Consider the following 15,498-nt stretch of genomic DNA (forward strand, 5'->3'; position numbering starts at 1 on the left):
AAAACCCCATGGACAGAGGAGTTTGGCAGGCTACAGTCCATGGATCACAAAGAGTCAGACACAACTGAATACACACACATCCTAATCTAGCTCCTAAACTCCACTCCCAAATCCTCCAATGCTCTAGACATTTATTTCTTGTAGACATCTATGCCAGACATCATCAAGTATCAGAGTGCCTACATGCAACTGTAAAATGGACGCAAAATACAGAATAATATAATAGCCATTCTTGTCCTCAGGAAGACTACAGACATCTACTTTTAAAACTTTCAATTTAAAAATAAATAGTCCACGCATAACACAGAGGTGAAAAACTTGTCCACTGGTGGTCTACAGATTAAACCTAGCCCACAAGGTATAGTTCCAAATAGCATTTTAGATCTTAATTGAAAATACTTAAAAGTCAAGAGATTTCATATGAAGATATAAGTTTTCAGCCCTTGTTGAAAAACCAGAGTATCTAGCAACATCTCACAGTCTCACGTGGCAGCCATCAGCCAGAAATGTCTCTCAGCGTCTCCTAAGCAAGGCACAAAGACCCCTAGGACTCTTCAGACTGTTTTTACTCACCATTTTCTCCCCAACTTAAGGCCTCAGAGATGTCAGCTGTCATTCAGGAGCTTACAAGCTGCATGCAACTCATTTAAATTACCTACTTGGTCCCTGTAAACAGTTTATAATGCCTGGACTATAAAGCCCAAACTCATTAGCCCTGCATTCAAGGACCATCACAGGTTGGCCCCAAACCCCACATTAAGCCTCTGTTCCAGTCACACCCCACCAAGAAAGCACCTTTTACACTTCTCTCAAGAATTTTATTCACTCTGCTGCCCCGCAACACCCTCTCAACTTTCTTCTCACTCAGTTTAGCTAAATGTTATTGACTCTCCAAGGTATAATCCATGCTCTATTTCCTCCACATTTCTAGGGACCCTTTGGGCCACAGTAAGCCTTCTTCCAGATTTGACTGTCCCTCCCAGCATACATTTGGCACTTACATGCTCTATGAATAAGGTGTCACATGAAAGATCTAAAAAGTTACAGAAAAGCATTTCTCGGACTTAAACAGTTGCCACATTTGTGCCATACATAGTTACCGCTATTACAAAATTAATAGCAGAACCAAAGTCAAACAATTTTCCTGTCTTTTACATGAAGCTTTTTCTAGAGAAAGTGCAAAAAGAGCTGTGTCATTCCTCCTTCTCTTAACCTGTGTTCTTAAATCCTCTAAATTCTGCAGATGGAGAGACTGACATTGCCAATTACAAATTCAAGATTAATCTTTCTACTGAATATTCACACTAACCACAAGTATACATTTATATGCAGGCCATCACCAAACAGAAGGAAAAAAAAAAAGCATCCCTATTTCACTCCACAACTTTTAAACTTACACTGCCAAGAAGTTCTGAAAATAAACACTGCAGCACAAACACGATACAAAAATGTTAAAATAAAGGAGGAAGGGATTAATCTGCTTGTTGAAATTTAAAGATGGGCCAAAACCATTTTTTTTATAAAAGAGAGGGAGGGAGGATGGGAGGGACACACATACAGAGAGACTGGAAGTTTATTCTGTATCAGCTAAAAATTATGTTCAGTCCAAATGTCTCATAGATTAAAAACTATGTCGAATGCTGTCAAGGGTTTCACGCACCTCCTCACCAGGTGAGAGCATCTGAAGTTCTCTATAACTAAAAACTGATTGTTTCCATTTTGGAAGGTCAATGAAGTTTCATTGAAGCCCCTCAGTCATAATCACAAATGCCTCAAGAATATAAGGTTGGACAATCGGTCTCTGCCCAGAGGAAATCTGACTCTGGGCTGGGGAATAAATAATATGCAGTTTCGCAAAAAGGTGAAGGAGAAGGAGAGGTTAGAGGAGTGTGTCTTGTCACCCTGCAAAGTGACCACAAATCTGACGTGGCAGAATTAACTGACAATAGGAAAATGTACTAAACCACTGTTTGTAAAATGAGAAAGCAAACTGTTTTAATACTTTTATATTTACGTGGAAATCCATGTTGACCAAGTTTACATATTAATAATCATATTATATCAAATATAATTTGTATTTTAGCCTAAAAATGCATTCTGAAAGACCAGAGAGTCCATGAAGACGACCAACAGCAGGGCAACAGCAAACAACCCACCTCAGAGATTAGAGAGGCTGCCATTCCAGGATCAGCTCTTCAGGTAAATTAAAGCATCTCAGTGCCCAGTAAGTGCTAGAGACCAGTAACTACTGAAAACTCCCACATATCTAATTTCATGAAAAGTAGGAAAAAGAATATCATAAAAGTTACAAATTTGCATCATCTCAAAAAGCACAAACAGTAGTGTTATCCCTCAACTATAAATTGCTGTTTTATGAAATTGTATATATTATAATGCAATGCAGTTTTTTGTTTGTTTTTGTTCTGCTGATTTCAAGTTCACAGCCACAGAAACGAGAACTCTGAGGGCCGGGGGAAATGTGCTTACAGACACCGGAGAGCAACAGCCCCGGGCAGCACCGCCATGTTTGCTGGTCCCTTGGAAGACATCACTGGTTCTGCCTCCCTTTTTTCTGCAATAATGCTCGAGGTGACTTTCTAATAACACTAACTGACCTCTGAAAAGAAACCTGGTTCTGGGTGTAAGGAGTTTATTCAGAAAAGGTCAAGGATAGAGCCTCAGAAATCCTATCCCACCTGCTGTTTCTGTGCCATCCCCATACCCACCCCCACCCCCACGCTGAACATCAACTTTACTAACTTGGTAAGAAACAGGGTGGAATGCTTCCTTGGCTTCCCAACAGAGTAAAGCAAATATACATTCTCAGGAAGAAAAGAACCAACCAAAGATTCAGGAAGAGTTTCCTTAACCTTAACAAAAATAACTCCAGGCACTGGTAGTGCCTGCCCAGCAGCAGGAGCTTCCGCACCAATGGGAAGACCTGCACCTCTGATAATGACCAAGTGTCAGACAGTCCTTACTGCGAAAAAGAACTTCTAGACATGTACAAACTTGACCGTTCCACTTAGTATTTCCCTATTTTCATACCCACTTTTCAAACTCTGCCTCTAAGATTAATAGCTTCAGTTCAAATTTCTTGATTTTAGGTTGCAAACATATATATTTTTTAAACTTATTTAGCTGCATTGGGATTTAGTTGCAGTGTGCAAACTCTTAATCTGGCATGTGGGATCTAGTTCCTTGGCCTGGGATCGAACCTGGGCCCCCTGCCCTGGAAGCTCTGAGTCTCAGCCACTGGACCACTAGGGAAGTTCCGTATACGTAATTTTAAAATAACAATAGTTACTGTAAAATCAGTAACCACATATGCTTTTCAAATGTGATCAAAACATAAAAATGATTTAACACCATAAAACAAGAAATGTTTAATTATTAAATACTTTAAAGTCGAAAGAATGTGTATTTATTACTCCATAGTTAGCTTTTTCTTTTAATTCAAAACAAATACACCAACTACTTTTAAAAAATACTGCCATAAGGCATCTTCTCTAGGGTAAAACAACCCACTTACTGATCATCTAAATAACACTGACAACTTAAACACTTTTATCTCCATTGCATTCCACAAAGTTACTAATTTTCATTTCTGAGGTAATTATTTGCATTTCCACATAATTTTAACATTTACAAACCTAATTTACATTTGTTACACATCAGTTTCACTTTCAGGGTCTGCAGTATCCAGCTAACTACACGGTCTTTTCTGCATGTATCTTAGTACAGTATGGATTTACACAATTGAAAACCCCCTCTCCTTGTCTCCCATTTCAGATATTGGCTTCCATTTACGTATTTCCAAAACAACTGGAAATTCTATTTCCTTCTTCAAAAGACACACCTAATTTTAAAGAATTCACTAAAAAGTTTGAAGCCATCCAAATTACCACTAAATTACCTGTAAGAACTACCGTACCAGCTTCCAAAATCTAAAAAAAAAAACTCTCAAGATTAAGAATTGTTACAAACATCTTCCAAAGTGTTAAGATTTTCATATTGAAGTATTACTGTCATTCTGTAGAAAGTTTTAATCTCTCAAAGGGCTACCTTCTCCTTCGTAATATAAGCGATAAAAATTAAAATAATAGTGACAATACCCTAAACCAACCTTTCTCCCGGTGTACTCAGGAGCTGCACTAATACAAATGAGTTCATTGCGATTTCAGGGGAAGTGTACACGTACACAGACACACACACACTTGCATGTGTAGGGGTGAGAACAATACTGATAGGTCTACTCTTTCTAGAGTAAAAATTTAAAAACAAGTCTAAAACACAATAATCCAAAATTCATGTTCACAAAGAATGAAACAGTGGAAATGGGAAGTAATGAAGTTAAAACCCTACTGTGGCTTCCTATGTATTGCTTCAAAGGATACCAAAAAAGTGGCAAAGAAGTTTAAAATTACTTAAACCTGCACCTTCCTTCTCCAGATTTGTTAATACTGGAGTAACAATGGCATTCTGTATCAGACACTACAACGTGAGTGATATAGTAACCTCCAACTTCATATCACAAAGGAGCAAATGCAATACTGTATACATCCTGTACTTGTTTCCCTCGCGATTTGTCACAGCTAGGTAAGAGCTGGCCATAAAATATGGAGGCAAGCCGAAGGCCCTGAGTCGCTTTCACGGTGTAAGTACAGCAAAGCAAGAAGGAGCACATACCCAGTCCAGGGCTTCATTGGGCTCCCACAACCCTGCTCTCTGCCTGGGTTCACACTACTATCTTCACTATGTATCACCAAACGTTAACAACGCTATTGCTAAATGAATGCACCCCATCCAAAGCAAAAAAAAAGCCAAACTAGAACAAAAACCCAGAGAATCCGTAAGTGAGCTGCTCTCCGCGGCGTCCGCTGCACCCTTGCACTAGCAGGAGACGACCATATAATGAAATGAGTAAGCACCCAAGCCATTCTACAACTCCGAGGGCGGCCACGGACCTGCTCGGCACCCTCGAGAGCCACGAGTGCTCTGCGCCTCCCCGGTACGAAACGGCTTTCTGGATTCCACGGGCAAAGTTGTCCGAGAACCACACTGCAAAAAGGCATTTCTAACAATCGAAAACCGGCGCTGCCCAGCCCCGGGGTGCCGGCTCCGAAGCACCCAAGAGCCGCTCCGGCCCCGCTCACAGCTCGGAGGCGGCTCCTCGAGGCGAGTTCGGTCGCGGTTTCCATCGGTCCGGAGCTGCACCAACGTGCTCCTCACGCTCGGCCGGCGGTTGGGAGCGACGTTTCCAAAAACTTGGCGCTCGCGGTCCCCGCGCGGCCACCACACGGAGTTTGAGCGGCTCGGGCCGGGCGGTGCGGGCCGGGCGGGGGAGGGGAGCGGCCGTGAGACTTCCCGACGCGCCGGTGAAGCCCCGGAGCCAGGGGCTGGCGGGGGCGGGGAGGCGAGTAAAGTTAAAGCCGCGGCCGACTGACAGAAGCAGCCCGGCTCCGGCCGCTGCTCGCCGCCCGCCGGCCGGCCCGGGGGACCAGCTGGCCCCGGCGTTTTGACAGCTCGGCGAGCGCCCGGGGGGCGCCGAACGCGAGGCCGGCCCCGCGACTCCCCAGCTGCGCCTCGGGCTGGGATAGCCAACGAGCCGGCGAGGCCCAGCGGCGGCTACGAGAAATTTCTCCAAACACAGAAGCCCCAGAAACCGCGGCACCGGGGCCCAAACTAAAAAAAAAGTAAAGTGTGGCGGCGGCGCGGGCCGTCGGGGGCCCGGCGGCGGAGGGCGGTGCGGGGCGCCCGCGGGAGGCCGGGCGCCGGCGCGCGGGGCGGGCGGGCGCCCCCGGGGCCCGGAGCCGCGCGGCCGGCGGGGCCCCACCCCCACCCCGCGGAGGCGGCCGGGGGCGCGCGGGGGCGGCGGGGCCCGGGGCGCGCCGGTGACAGCTCCGGGCCGGCCCGCCGCCGCCGCCGCCGCTGGCTCCCGGCCTGGCTCCCTCACACTCAACTTACTTCTTTCTGGCTCTCTGGAAAGGGGAAGCGCCATCTTTGCGAGGCCGGCCCCGAGGTCTTTTGTCTGCGGCTGCGGGGCTCGGGGCCGGGGCTCCGGGCTCCTCGGGGGGTGGTGGCGGCGGCTGCGGCTGCTCCGCGCTCTTGTCCTCCTCCGACGACATCCTAGTCACCAGGAAAGACACATGGATCCCGGTCCTCCTCCTGGGGGGCTCCTCCCGCCGCCGCCGCCGCCGCCGCCGCTGCTGCTCGGGTTCCTCCTCCCCGGCTCAGCCTCTCGCATTTCCCGCAGCCCCGGGAGCAGCAGCAGCAGCAGCAGCAGGTACCGGGAGAGGCGGCAACATGGAGCGAGCAGGACACGCACTCACACACATACGCGCGGGCGCGCGCACCTCGGCGCGCAGGGGCCGGGCGGGGGGCGGCGGGCGGGGCGGCGGGCGGGGCGGCGGGCGGGAGGGAGGGGCCGGGCCGGGCCGGGCCGGGGCGGGGAGCGCGGGCGGGGCCGGCGCGCGGGCGCCGGGCGGTGCGGGAGCGGGCGCGGGCGGCGCCGGGCGGGGCGGGGCTCCTGAGGGGTAGGGGTGGGGGCAGGGGCAGGGGCGGGGGCGGCCAGCCCCGGGGGTCTCCGCCCGCGCCCCTCCCCCAGGCCGCCCGCGGCGGGGAGGAGAAAGGGGCCGCGGCTCGGGGAGCGGCGGCCCCGCGGGCGGGCGGGGGTCGCGCCCCCCGCCGGCGGCCCCTCCCCTGCGCGAGCCGCGTCAGGCGGGGCGGCGGCGGCGGCGAAGTTTTGACAGCTGCTCCAGTTGTTGTTGTGGGTTCCGGGCTGCGCGAGAGCGCCGGCCCCTCAGCGCCCGCGCCCGCCCTCCGGGGCTGGGGAGGAGGAAGTTTTGCGGGTGTGCATGTACCACACACACACGCACACACAGACACACACACACTCGACCGGGGCCGTCGCGCGAGGGCCGCCGCCGGGTCTGCCCCGACCGCCCCCGCACCTCAGCCCTCTCAAACTCGCCGCCGGTCTCGCCCACACACGGCCGCCGCGACGCCCCCGCCCCCTCCCCTTCCCCCACCCCGCCGGCCCCCGCCGCCCCCCGCGCGCCGCCGCCGCCGCCGCCGCTGCCACTCACGGGGGGGCTCGCTCCGCGCATGCGCCGCCCGCGGACGCGCCGCCGCCGCTGACCTCACCGCCCCTCCCCCGCCCCCGCTCCCTCCTCCTCTGACGCGGCGGCCCCGGCTGCGCCGCGGCTCAGGCTGCGGCCCCGGCCCCGGGAGAACGCCAAACTGCGGAGGAGGCAGTCCGGGATCGGGGTCCCGGGGAGCGCGCGGAGGCAGGGCGAGGACGGGGGCAGGGCCGCGTCCCCGCTCCGGAGGCGCTCGGCCCCCCCACCCCCCCACAAAGCCGCGGACGGGAGGGCGGGTGGGTGCGAGATGGTCGCGCCCCGGCGCGCGGCCGGCCCGGGCTCCCCCTTCGGCGCCCCCGCCCCACCCTCGGCGGGGCGCGGGGGGACCGGCCCGGAGGGACTGCGCCGGGCGCACGTTCAGCGTTCTTTCGTTTTTTTAATACGCGTCTGTGGAGAGAAAGAAATGGAGTGCAACTTCGTTCTAATCCTATTCCAGGGGTACTTTCGTTATTGCCACGTCGTTTTCAAAATGATCCTGAAAGGGTTTATAAAGCTGTCAGACAAAAAGATGGCATTCTGAGGAATAAAAAGGCTGAAAGACATAATAAACCAAAAAAAAAAAAAAAACACCGACAACTTGATTTGAACGTTGGGTGAGATGCGATGAGGGGACAAAAATCGAAGGAGTTGTAAGCTGCCTCTTAGAATACGTGAAAAGGGTGAAAGAAAAACGGGGCTGAGGGTCAGAAACCTGAAATGGACACTTAATCAGAAAGGAGAGTTACAGATGTGAGTGGGATCCTGGGCTGCTTATGCCAACAGGGATCAACCCTGGGACAATGTGCTCTTGTGAGCCTGCCTTCCCGTTCACTAGCGGAGTGGAAAGATCGTAGATTTGAATGGGGACAAAATACTAAGAACTAGCAACCAACCATTTGCGAAAGCACAGGGGCAAACTCTCATTTTCCAGGCACACACTCTAGGCCGGACACCCAAGGCATTCTCAGGATTTTCATCAGTTTTCACACAGTTCTAGTATAAGGTAAGAATAATACGCCGTTTTTCCTGCTTTGTCGTTTGCCTTCACTTCCTCCCCAGTAGCCAGAATATAAACTTTCAATTGTGTTTTCTTATTTGGGCAAGTACAGTTTGATTTCCAGAGCCTGTTCTGACTAAAGCATAGCTTTTTGAAATGAGGATTACAGTAAGAATTTGAATTCCTTCAGGGTTTGGTTCCTGCTGGGTTTTCCACGTTTAATAAATTTACAATTTGAGACTGAGGAGACGCTGGCTTGGTAAATACAAACTTTAAGAGTCTGACTTTGTATATAGAAATACAACATATACATGACTAATGATAAGTGTAAGAAGTGATATATTTAATGCTTATTACACTTTTTCATTTTCTGTCCATTACAAACATACTTTCAAAAATTGGATTATGGATCCAAATGTTTATCTTCATTAAGTACTGCATTGAGAAGAGTCATTTCCAACTGTGTGTTTCATATGCACAAAGTTCTACATCAGAGCAATTTACTTCAGTATACTTGTCAGCTCTTTGGCGAAATTAAGGGTCAGAAATGTGCAAATTGCAAGTCACTCCTGCTGGAGACAAGTTTTAAAAGGAAGCACCTAGGGACTGGGAAGAGAAAAGTGGGTAGGATAAATGGAAGGGTAGAAACAGAGGCTGTGCTTCTAGAAAGACAGAAGACGATGAAGATAAACCCGATGTTAAATCTCCATTCTTTTGGCTGCTGTGAGCAGACAGGTGGCTGGGAGCTGTTTTAACAGGACTGATGGGAGGCTCATTAGCTTGAACTTATTGAGGGCAGAGCAGGCAAAACATAACCCAGGATGCAGAGGAAGTATTCAAGGAATACTTATTCAACATAAATAAAGGTCTTTCAAAGTTTTTTCTGTCTCTGTCATCCAAATTACACAGCTTTGAGACCACAATGGCAAAAATCCAGGAGGCAGGTAGCTGAGGTAGGTTCCTCAAAATTATAAAATCAGAAAGTCAGGGAGCACCTGGGAAGACCAAATGCAAAAATAAATAAATAAATAAATAGAATGTCTTATTTCTAACAAGTATACATGGTAAATAGGCACCTTAAAAATATGGTAGGTATGCAACAGTGTTAACAGCAATTAACTCTAAAGGGCTGGACTTGCACTCCTTATATTTTTTCTGTACCAGTCTTCCAGAGCAGATGTAGTCTAATCACAAATATGTAGTAGATGTTCAAAGTGTGGATGGGGAGTGAGGATTGTTATCTGCAAAAAAGAAAAAGCAGCATCTCATGAAACTCCTATAAGCAAAGGAGATTCTCAAAGAGTCTAACATACAAATGACCGAATAAAAATTCGTGGTACAGTAGACTTTCTTACTAATTGAAGGCCTATAAAATGTCATTGATATGTCTTTCTTTAGAGAGCAGTCTTTATCACTTTGTTTCAGTGAACATAAAAGTATTTATGAGGCTTTCCCATAAGTTCACTACTAAATGGTTTCCTGGGGGTATCCCTCTCTTTTTGTATTCCCATAGTCTTAAATTCCTCAAGGTTTTAGGAACCAAACTTTTATGACTGTGTAAAAAGACCACTAAAATGTAAATTCTAGATCTTATAAAATTTCTGTTCATATTTTTACTATTAAAGTTGCACTTTTAAAGGTTGTGGTAATTGCTGTCTTTTTTGGTCCTTTATTTTTCAGTGGGGGAAAAAATGTTTTTAAAAGAATTTCAGCCACTATGAGTTCATATTTAGTCCATAGTGCATTTTTAAATTTAAAAATTCGTATTGTATTACATAAATTATTTCAATAATGTACCTGTGTACATGTACCTGTGTGGTGGAAAAATTAAGGGAAGAAACTGAGAAGGAAATAAACAGAATAATCACCTTCAGAAATAACTTGTGCATCAGAGTTTGAGATAGTCTGGAGCTCATTTTACAGAGATACGCATCTTGCCCTCTAGGGTTCTATACTTTAAACCTGGCACTACTGAACAAGACAACCACAAAAAGGGTGGCAGGCAACTGGAAAATAAACATGGGAAAACACACAAATAGATTAAATAGTTACATCTACTATGTACAAGACCATAGTTTTAAAAGAAATGCATCTGGGGATGTGGGGGAAGCCCAGGCATGGGAGAAGGCAGGAGACAGGCCCATCCAGTACACGCACGCACGCACGCACCCACATACACACACACACACACACACACTTGCTTAGGTTCCTTGCTGCAGCAATACCCAGACTACTGTTATTAGCTTTCTATGGCTACTGCAAAAAGCGACCCCAAATAGGCAGCTTAACACAACAGAAGTGTTTTCTCTCTCACAGTCCCAGTGGCTAGAAGTCCAAAACCAAGGAGTCGGCAGGGCTGGTTCTCCATGCTGGGCTCTGGAGAGCGTCAGTTCCACGTGCCTCTCAGTGTCAGGGGGACGTGGACGTGACAAGCAGTCCTTGGCGTCCCTCAGCTTGCAGATGCACCTCTCCTACCTGCCTCCATCACGTGGCTGTGATCCCTGAGTGTCTGTGTCCTCCTGCGTGGTGCTCCCCTGTGTGTGTCTTCTCTTCTTGTAAGGAATATTAGATTAATGGCCTACCCTCCACCAGTATGACCTCATCTTAATTAATAATTACATCCACAACAATCCTACTTCCAAATGAGGTCACATGCTGAGGTTTTGGGAGAGAATATGAATGCCGGAGGGCAGGGGTGGGGTGGGAATATTCAACCCAGTATAACCACCAAACAGCTTATATTGATGCCTACCCATCTTAGCAGATCACAGTGTGCACTGTTAGAAATTTTTATATGAGTCAACTGTATGCAAGCTCTCCTTGATGCACACAAAAGTTATCTACATTATTTTACACGGAATCAACTTATCCAAAGAAATAAAATCAAAGTGAATTTAACAATGACGGTGTCCACGTGGTAACAAAGTTGAGATTCAGTGGTTCCGTGGCTAGTCTGATCCGTGTAGAAGTACATCAGAAAATTTCAGTTCAGAGCTTCCACCTGCCAACACAGGAGACACAGGTTTGATCCCTGGTCTGGAAAGGTCCCACATGCGGCAGAACAGCTAAGCCCATGAGAGCCTGCGCTCTGCAACGAAAGAGGCCACACCAAGGAGAAGCCCAGGCACCGCAAGAAAGAGCAGCCCTCGATCGCCCCGACTAGAGAAAAGCCCGCGCAGCAAGAGAGACCTAGCAGAACCAAACATAAATATGGACACGGAGCTTATAGTCCCCCATCAGCATTCAAGGTGAATTCTAAGTTCCTCAGCATGGCTCATTAGGTCCTCGAGAGTCCCTGCCACCCTCTGGCCGAAGTGCTATTCTTCCTTTCGCGCCACACCATGAACTGGTCTTCAGGACTATTTCTGGCGGGCTCCAAACCTCACCAGGCTGTCCCAGCCCCTCCCACCCCGCCAGCCCTTGGCCAATTCCCACTTCTTTTTCCCCCCTTCAGCTTTCTGTTGTTGTTGTTTTAGTCTGTTCAGTTCAGTTCAGTCGCTCAGTCATGTCTGACTCTTTGCGACCCCATGAATCGCAGCACGCCAGGCCTCCCTGTCCATCACCATCTCCCGGAGTTCACTCAGACTCATGCCCATCGAGTCAGATGGCTGGCCATCCAGCCATCTCATCCTCGGTCGTCCCCTTCTCCTCCTGCCCCCAACACCTCCCAGCATTCAGAGTCTTTTCCAATGAGTCAACTCTTCACATGAGGTGGCCAAAGAACTGGAGCCTCAGCTTTAGCATCATTCCTTCCAAAGAAATCCCAGGGTTGATCTCCTTCAGAATGGACTGGTTGGATCTCCTTGCAGTCCAGGGGACTCTCAAGATTCTTCTCCAACACCACAGTTCAAAAGCATCAATTCTTCGGCACTCAGCCTTCTTCAGAGTCCAACTCTCACATCCATACATGACCACAGGAAAAACCATAGCCTTGACTAGATGGACCATAGTCGGCAAAGTAATGTCTCTGCTCTTGAATATGCTGTCTAGGTTGGTCATAACTTTTTTTCCAGGAGTAAGCATCTTTTAATTTCATGGCTGCAGTCACCATCTGCAGTGATTTGGGAGCCCAAAAACATAAAGTCTGACACTATTTCCACTGTTTCCCCATCTATTTCCCATGAAGTGATGGGACCGGATGCCATGATCTTCATTTTCTGAATGTTGAGCTTTAAGCCAACTTTTTCGCTCTCCTCTTTCACTTTCATCAAGAGGCTTTTTAGTTCCTCTTCACTTTCTGCCATAAGGGTGGTGTCATCTGCATATCTGAGGTTATTGATATTTCTCCTGGCAATCTTGAGTCCAGCTTGTGTTTCTTCCAGTCCAGAGTTTCTCATGATGTACTCTGCATAGAAGTTAAATAAGCAGGGTGACAATATACAGCCTTGATGTACTCCTTTTCCTATTTGGAACCAGTCTGTTGTTCCATGTCCAGTTCTAACTGTTGCTTCCTGACCTGCATACAGATTTCTCAAGAGGCAGGTTAGGTGGTCTGGTATTCCCATCTCTTGAAGAATTTTCCACAGTTTATTGTGATCCACACAGTCAAAGGCTTTGGCATAGTCAATAAAGCAGAAACAGTTTTAGTCTGACTCTTTTGCAACTCTTTTGCGAGACTGTAGCCTGCCCGCCAGGCTCCTCTGTCCCTGGGATTTCCTAGACAAGAATACTGGAGCGGGTTGCCATTTCTTCCTCCAGGGGATCTTCCTGACCCAGGGATCAAACCCACGTCTCCTGCATGGGCAGGCAGATTCTTTATCACTGAGCCACCTGGGAAGCCCTTCAGCTCTTTAGATTTCACCTCACCCTGACCACCATTCATTCTCCCCATAATGAAGGTTGCAGTCCCCCTCGATGCTTCTACAATACCTGTGCTCTCCCCATCACAGCTCTCCTGGCTGGTAATGAATGGCCCCCTTAGCTGTCTGCATCCCAGCCTAAGTCCACAGGAGACCACCCCTCCTGTCTGCTTTATTCACCTTCTACCCCTATGACTCAGCAGAGGCCCAAGAGAGTTGCTGAATAAGTAAAATAAATGGGAAAATGTTACTTTTAAGAAATACAACTAAGATGATCCCTTACAGGAGTATTTAAGTTTAAAAAAGAAACTATTTATATCGAGGTATACAAGTATACACCCATACTTTGCTACATTTTGTTGGTCTTTACATTCTACTCTTCCATAAGGAAAGAAGCATGTCATCTTTGCCCCCTATAACCAGCATTCGCTATGTGACACTCTTCTCAACGTTACTGGCTTTCAGAAACAGGGCGTGGCAGATCACGCCTTTTCTAATGGAGTCTCTAAAATCTAAAAAGGTAAAATAGTTGCCCACGGTCTTCCCACCGTGGCATGTCCTAAGAAACACTTCTCATCCAAGATAATATCAAGGGGAAAATTACTAGAGTCAAGCATATACAATATGTATGATGTAACCCACTTATGTAAAACTGTGTAAATCCACAACAATCAGTATATACATATGTGCATAAAGTAATAATGTTCATCAGAATATAAACAAATACTGTCTCTGGACTGGGATTCCAAATAAGCTTTATTTTCTTTGTTGTTTTTCCTTTTAAGTTATGTGATGAATGGCTATCATTTTTACAAAAGCAATCAAGTTGCTTTTCAAAGAAAAAGTTTTTCTCCAAATTTATGGGGTTTTTTAGCCTTAATTGTATTTAACGTTCATGTGACATCCTTTTCCTTTTCTTTATTACTATCCACTTGTCTGTGGAAATATTAAAACAACACTAACCAAACTATCACCAACCCTGCCTGGTACAATCAGTTTCAGAGTTCTTATTTTTTACAACTTTTCCTTTTTTTTTCATTTGCCCTTAAATGAAGTAAAAACGTTTTTTCCAAATGAAAAATGTTTTTTCTCTCTTTCCCTAATCTTTTTTTTAAAATTTTATATCAGAGTATAGCTGATATTGTGAGAGTTTCAGGCGGACAGCCAAGGGACTCAGCCAGACCCATTCTCCTCCAAACTCCCCTCCCATCCAGGCTGCCACATAACACTGAGCAGAGTTCCCTGCGCTGCACAGTAGGACCTTGCATTTTAAATAAAGCAGCCTATACCAAACTGTACATGTCTATACCAAACTCCTTGACGATCCCTTCCCTTCCTCCTTCCCGGCTGGTAACCATGAATCCCTTCTCTATGTCTGTGACTCTGTTTCTGTTTTGTGAATAAGCTCATTTGTGTCATTTCTTTTTAGGTTCCCCGGATGTCACGTCTTTCCCTAATCTTAACAGCTAGGTTCATCACCGCCAGCTAGCATTCCAACACCTAAGGAAGTTGTACTCACTTGGTACCAATCTCTTTCCCGCACTGGTCTCACGTGCCTGCCATCTTTATGTCCCCAATACACTGAACTATGAGCTGGATGCTCATAAATATTTGTTACACAGACTAAAAAAGAAGCAATCATTACTCCAGTAGGTGCCACATGCAGAAAGGAAGGAACAGAAGGAAGAGAGGGAGGTCGGAAGAAGGGAGCTCAGATTCTAAGGGCAGGGGGAGGGTGGGAGGGCCAGCCTGTCTCACCCTCCTTTACTGCCTTCCTGCTCACTCTCACTCCTCTGCGTCCATGTCTATCACTCTGTCTGCAGGCTGTTGGCCTCTTGCCCTCCCTTGTCTTGACCTGCCTTTGCCAGGTCAGTCACTGTCATTGGGAAGAGTTGTCCTATGCTGGACAGGTTCTCACTCCTGCAGCTTGAAAGACAAACAGGCCAGCAGACACCTTAAAGAACCTGATGAGGATAAGGTAGCCAAAGAGGCCTGGCCACCCAGGTGACGGAGGTGGTTAGGGTTACAGAGCACTGCACAAAAGTAAACAAAACTGTTTCCTTAACAAACCAGCCCCCAACCAACCAAACAACAGGAGCCACAGCATCACCCAGAAGCTGAAGAGAGTGGGTGTTTTCATTTGGTTTCCTTTGGTTTTCTCTTCTCTGTCATCTGTTGTCTTGAAAGTTTAAAAGAGACTCCGGGGCTGCGGGCACCAGTGTCCTGTCTCTGCTGGACAACAGGCCTGATGGCCGCCTGCCCCAGAGCCTCCCAACTCATGGTCTGTCCTTCTGTGACCTCATTCCCTGCCTGGTTCCATGTGCCACTCTGTGACTTAATCGAGGTAAGATCTATTTCAGCACACAAGCCCCAGAGGCCCCGCGGGCTCGTCCCTTTGCAGATAACTCCGGGGGGTGGGGGTGGTTTTAGGGCTGAGCTCTCAGCAGATCACCCTTGTGCCTGCTTCTCCAGGGACTGCTTTTCCCTCTGACCCCTCGAGAGGCTTCAAAGATCGCCTCTCTGGGCGCCTCGCGACTGTTGTAGCGCATGTGTGCGGCCCGCTGGGCCCCCCGAGCGTGCC

General features: G+C 47.9%; 1 protein-coding gene across 15 annotated transcripts in view; it reads right to left on the reverse strand.

Annotated features, from left to right (window-relative positions):
- Positions 1–7,173, reverse strand: part of KMT2C (lysine methyltransferase 2C) — a 256,929-nt gene extending 249,756 nt beyond the window's left edge. For 10 of the 15 annotated variants that reach the window (XR_011256794.1, XM_069588770.1, XM_069588768.1 and 7 more), the window contains exon 1: positions 5,968–6,775. Coding sequence is in view for 12 of the 15 variants with exons in the window: in XM_069588770.1 (XP_069444871.1) it covers positions 5,968–6,128 (161 nt within the window). In the remaining 3 variants the exon portion in view is untranslated. Of the gene's footprint in view, positions 1–5,967; positions 6,776–7,088 lie in introns of those variants that run through there. The other 5 variants (XM_069588764.1, XM_069588774.1, XM_069588775.1 and 2 more) reach the window with 5 other exon arrangements.
- Between the last annotated feature and the right edge of the window lie 8,325 nt (positions 7,174–15,498).

The sequence above is a fragment of the Ovis canadensis genome, chromosome 4 (genome assembly GCF_042477335.2).
Source record: "Ovis canadensis isolate MfBH-ARS-UI-01 breed Bighorn chromosome 4, ARS-UI_OviCan_v2, whole genome shotgun sequence".
Lineage (NCBI taxonomy): Eukaryota > Metazoa > Chordata > Mammalia > Artiodactyla > Bovidae > Ovis > Ovis canadensis.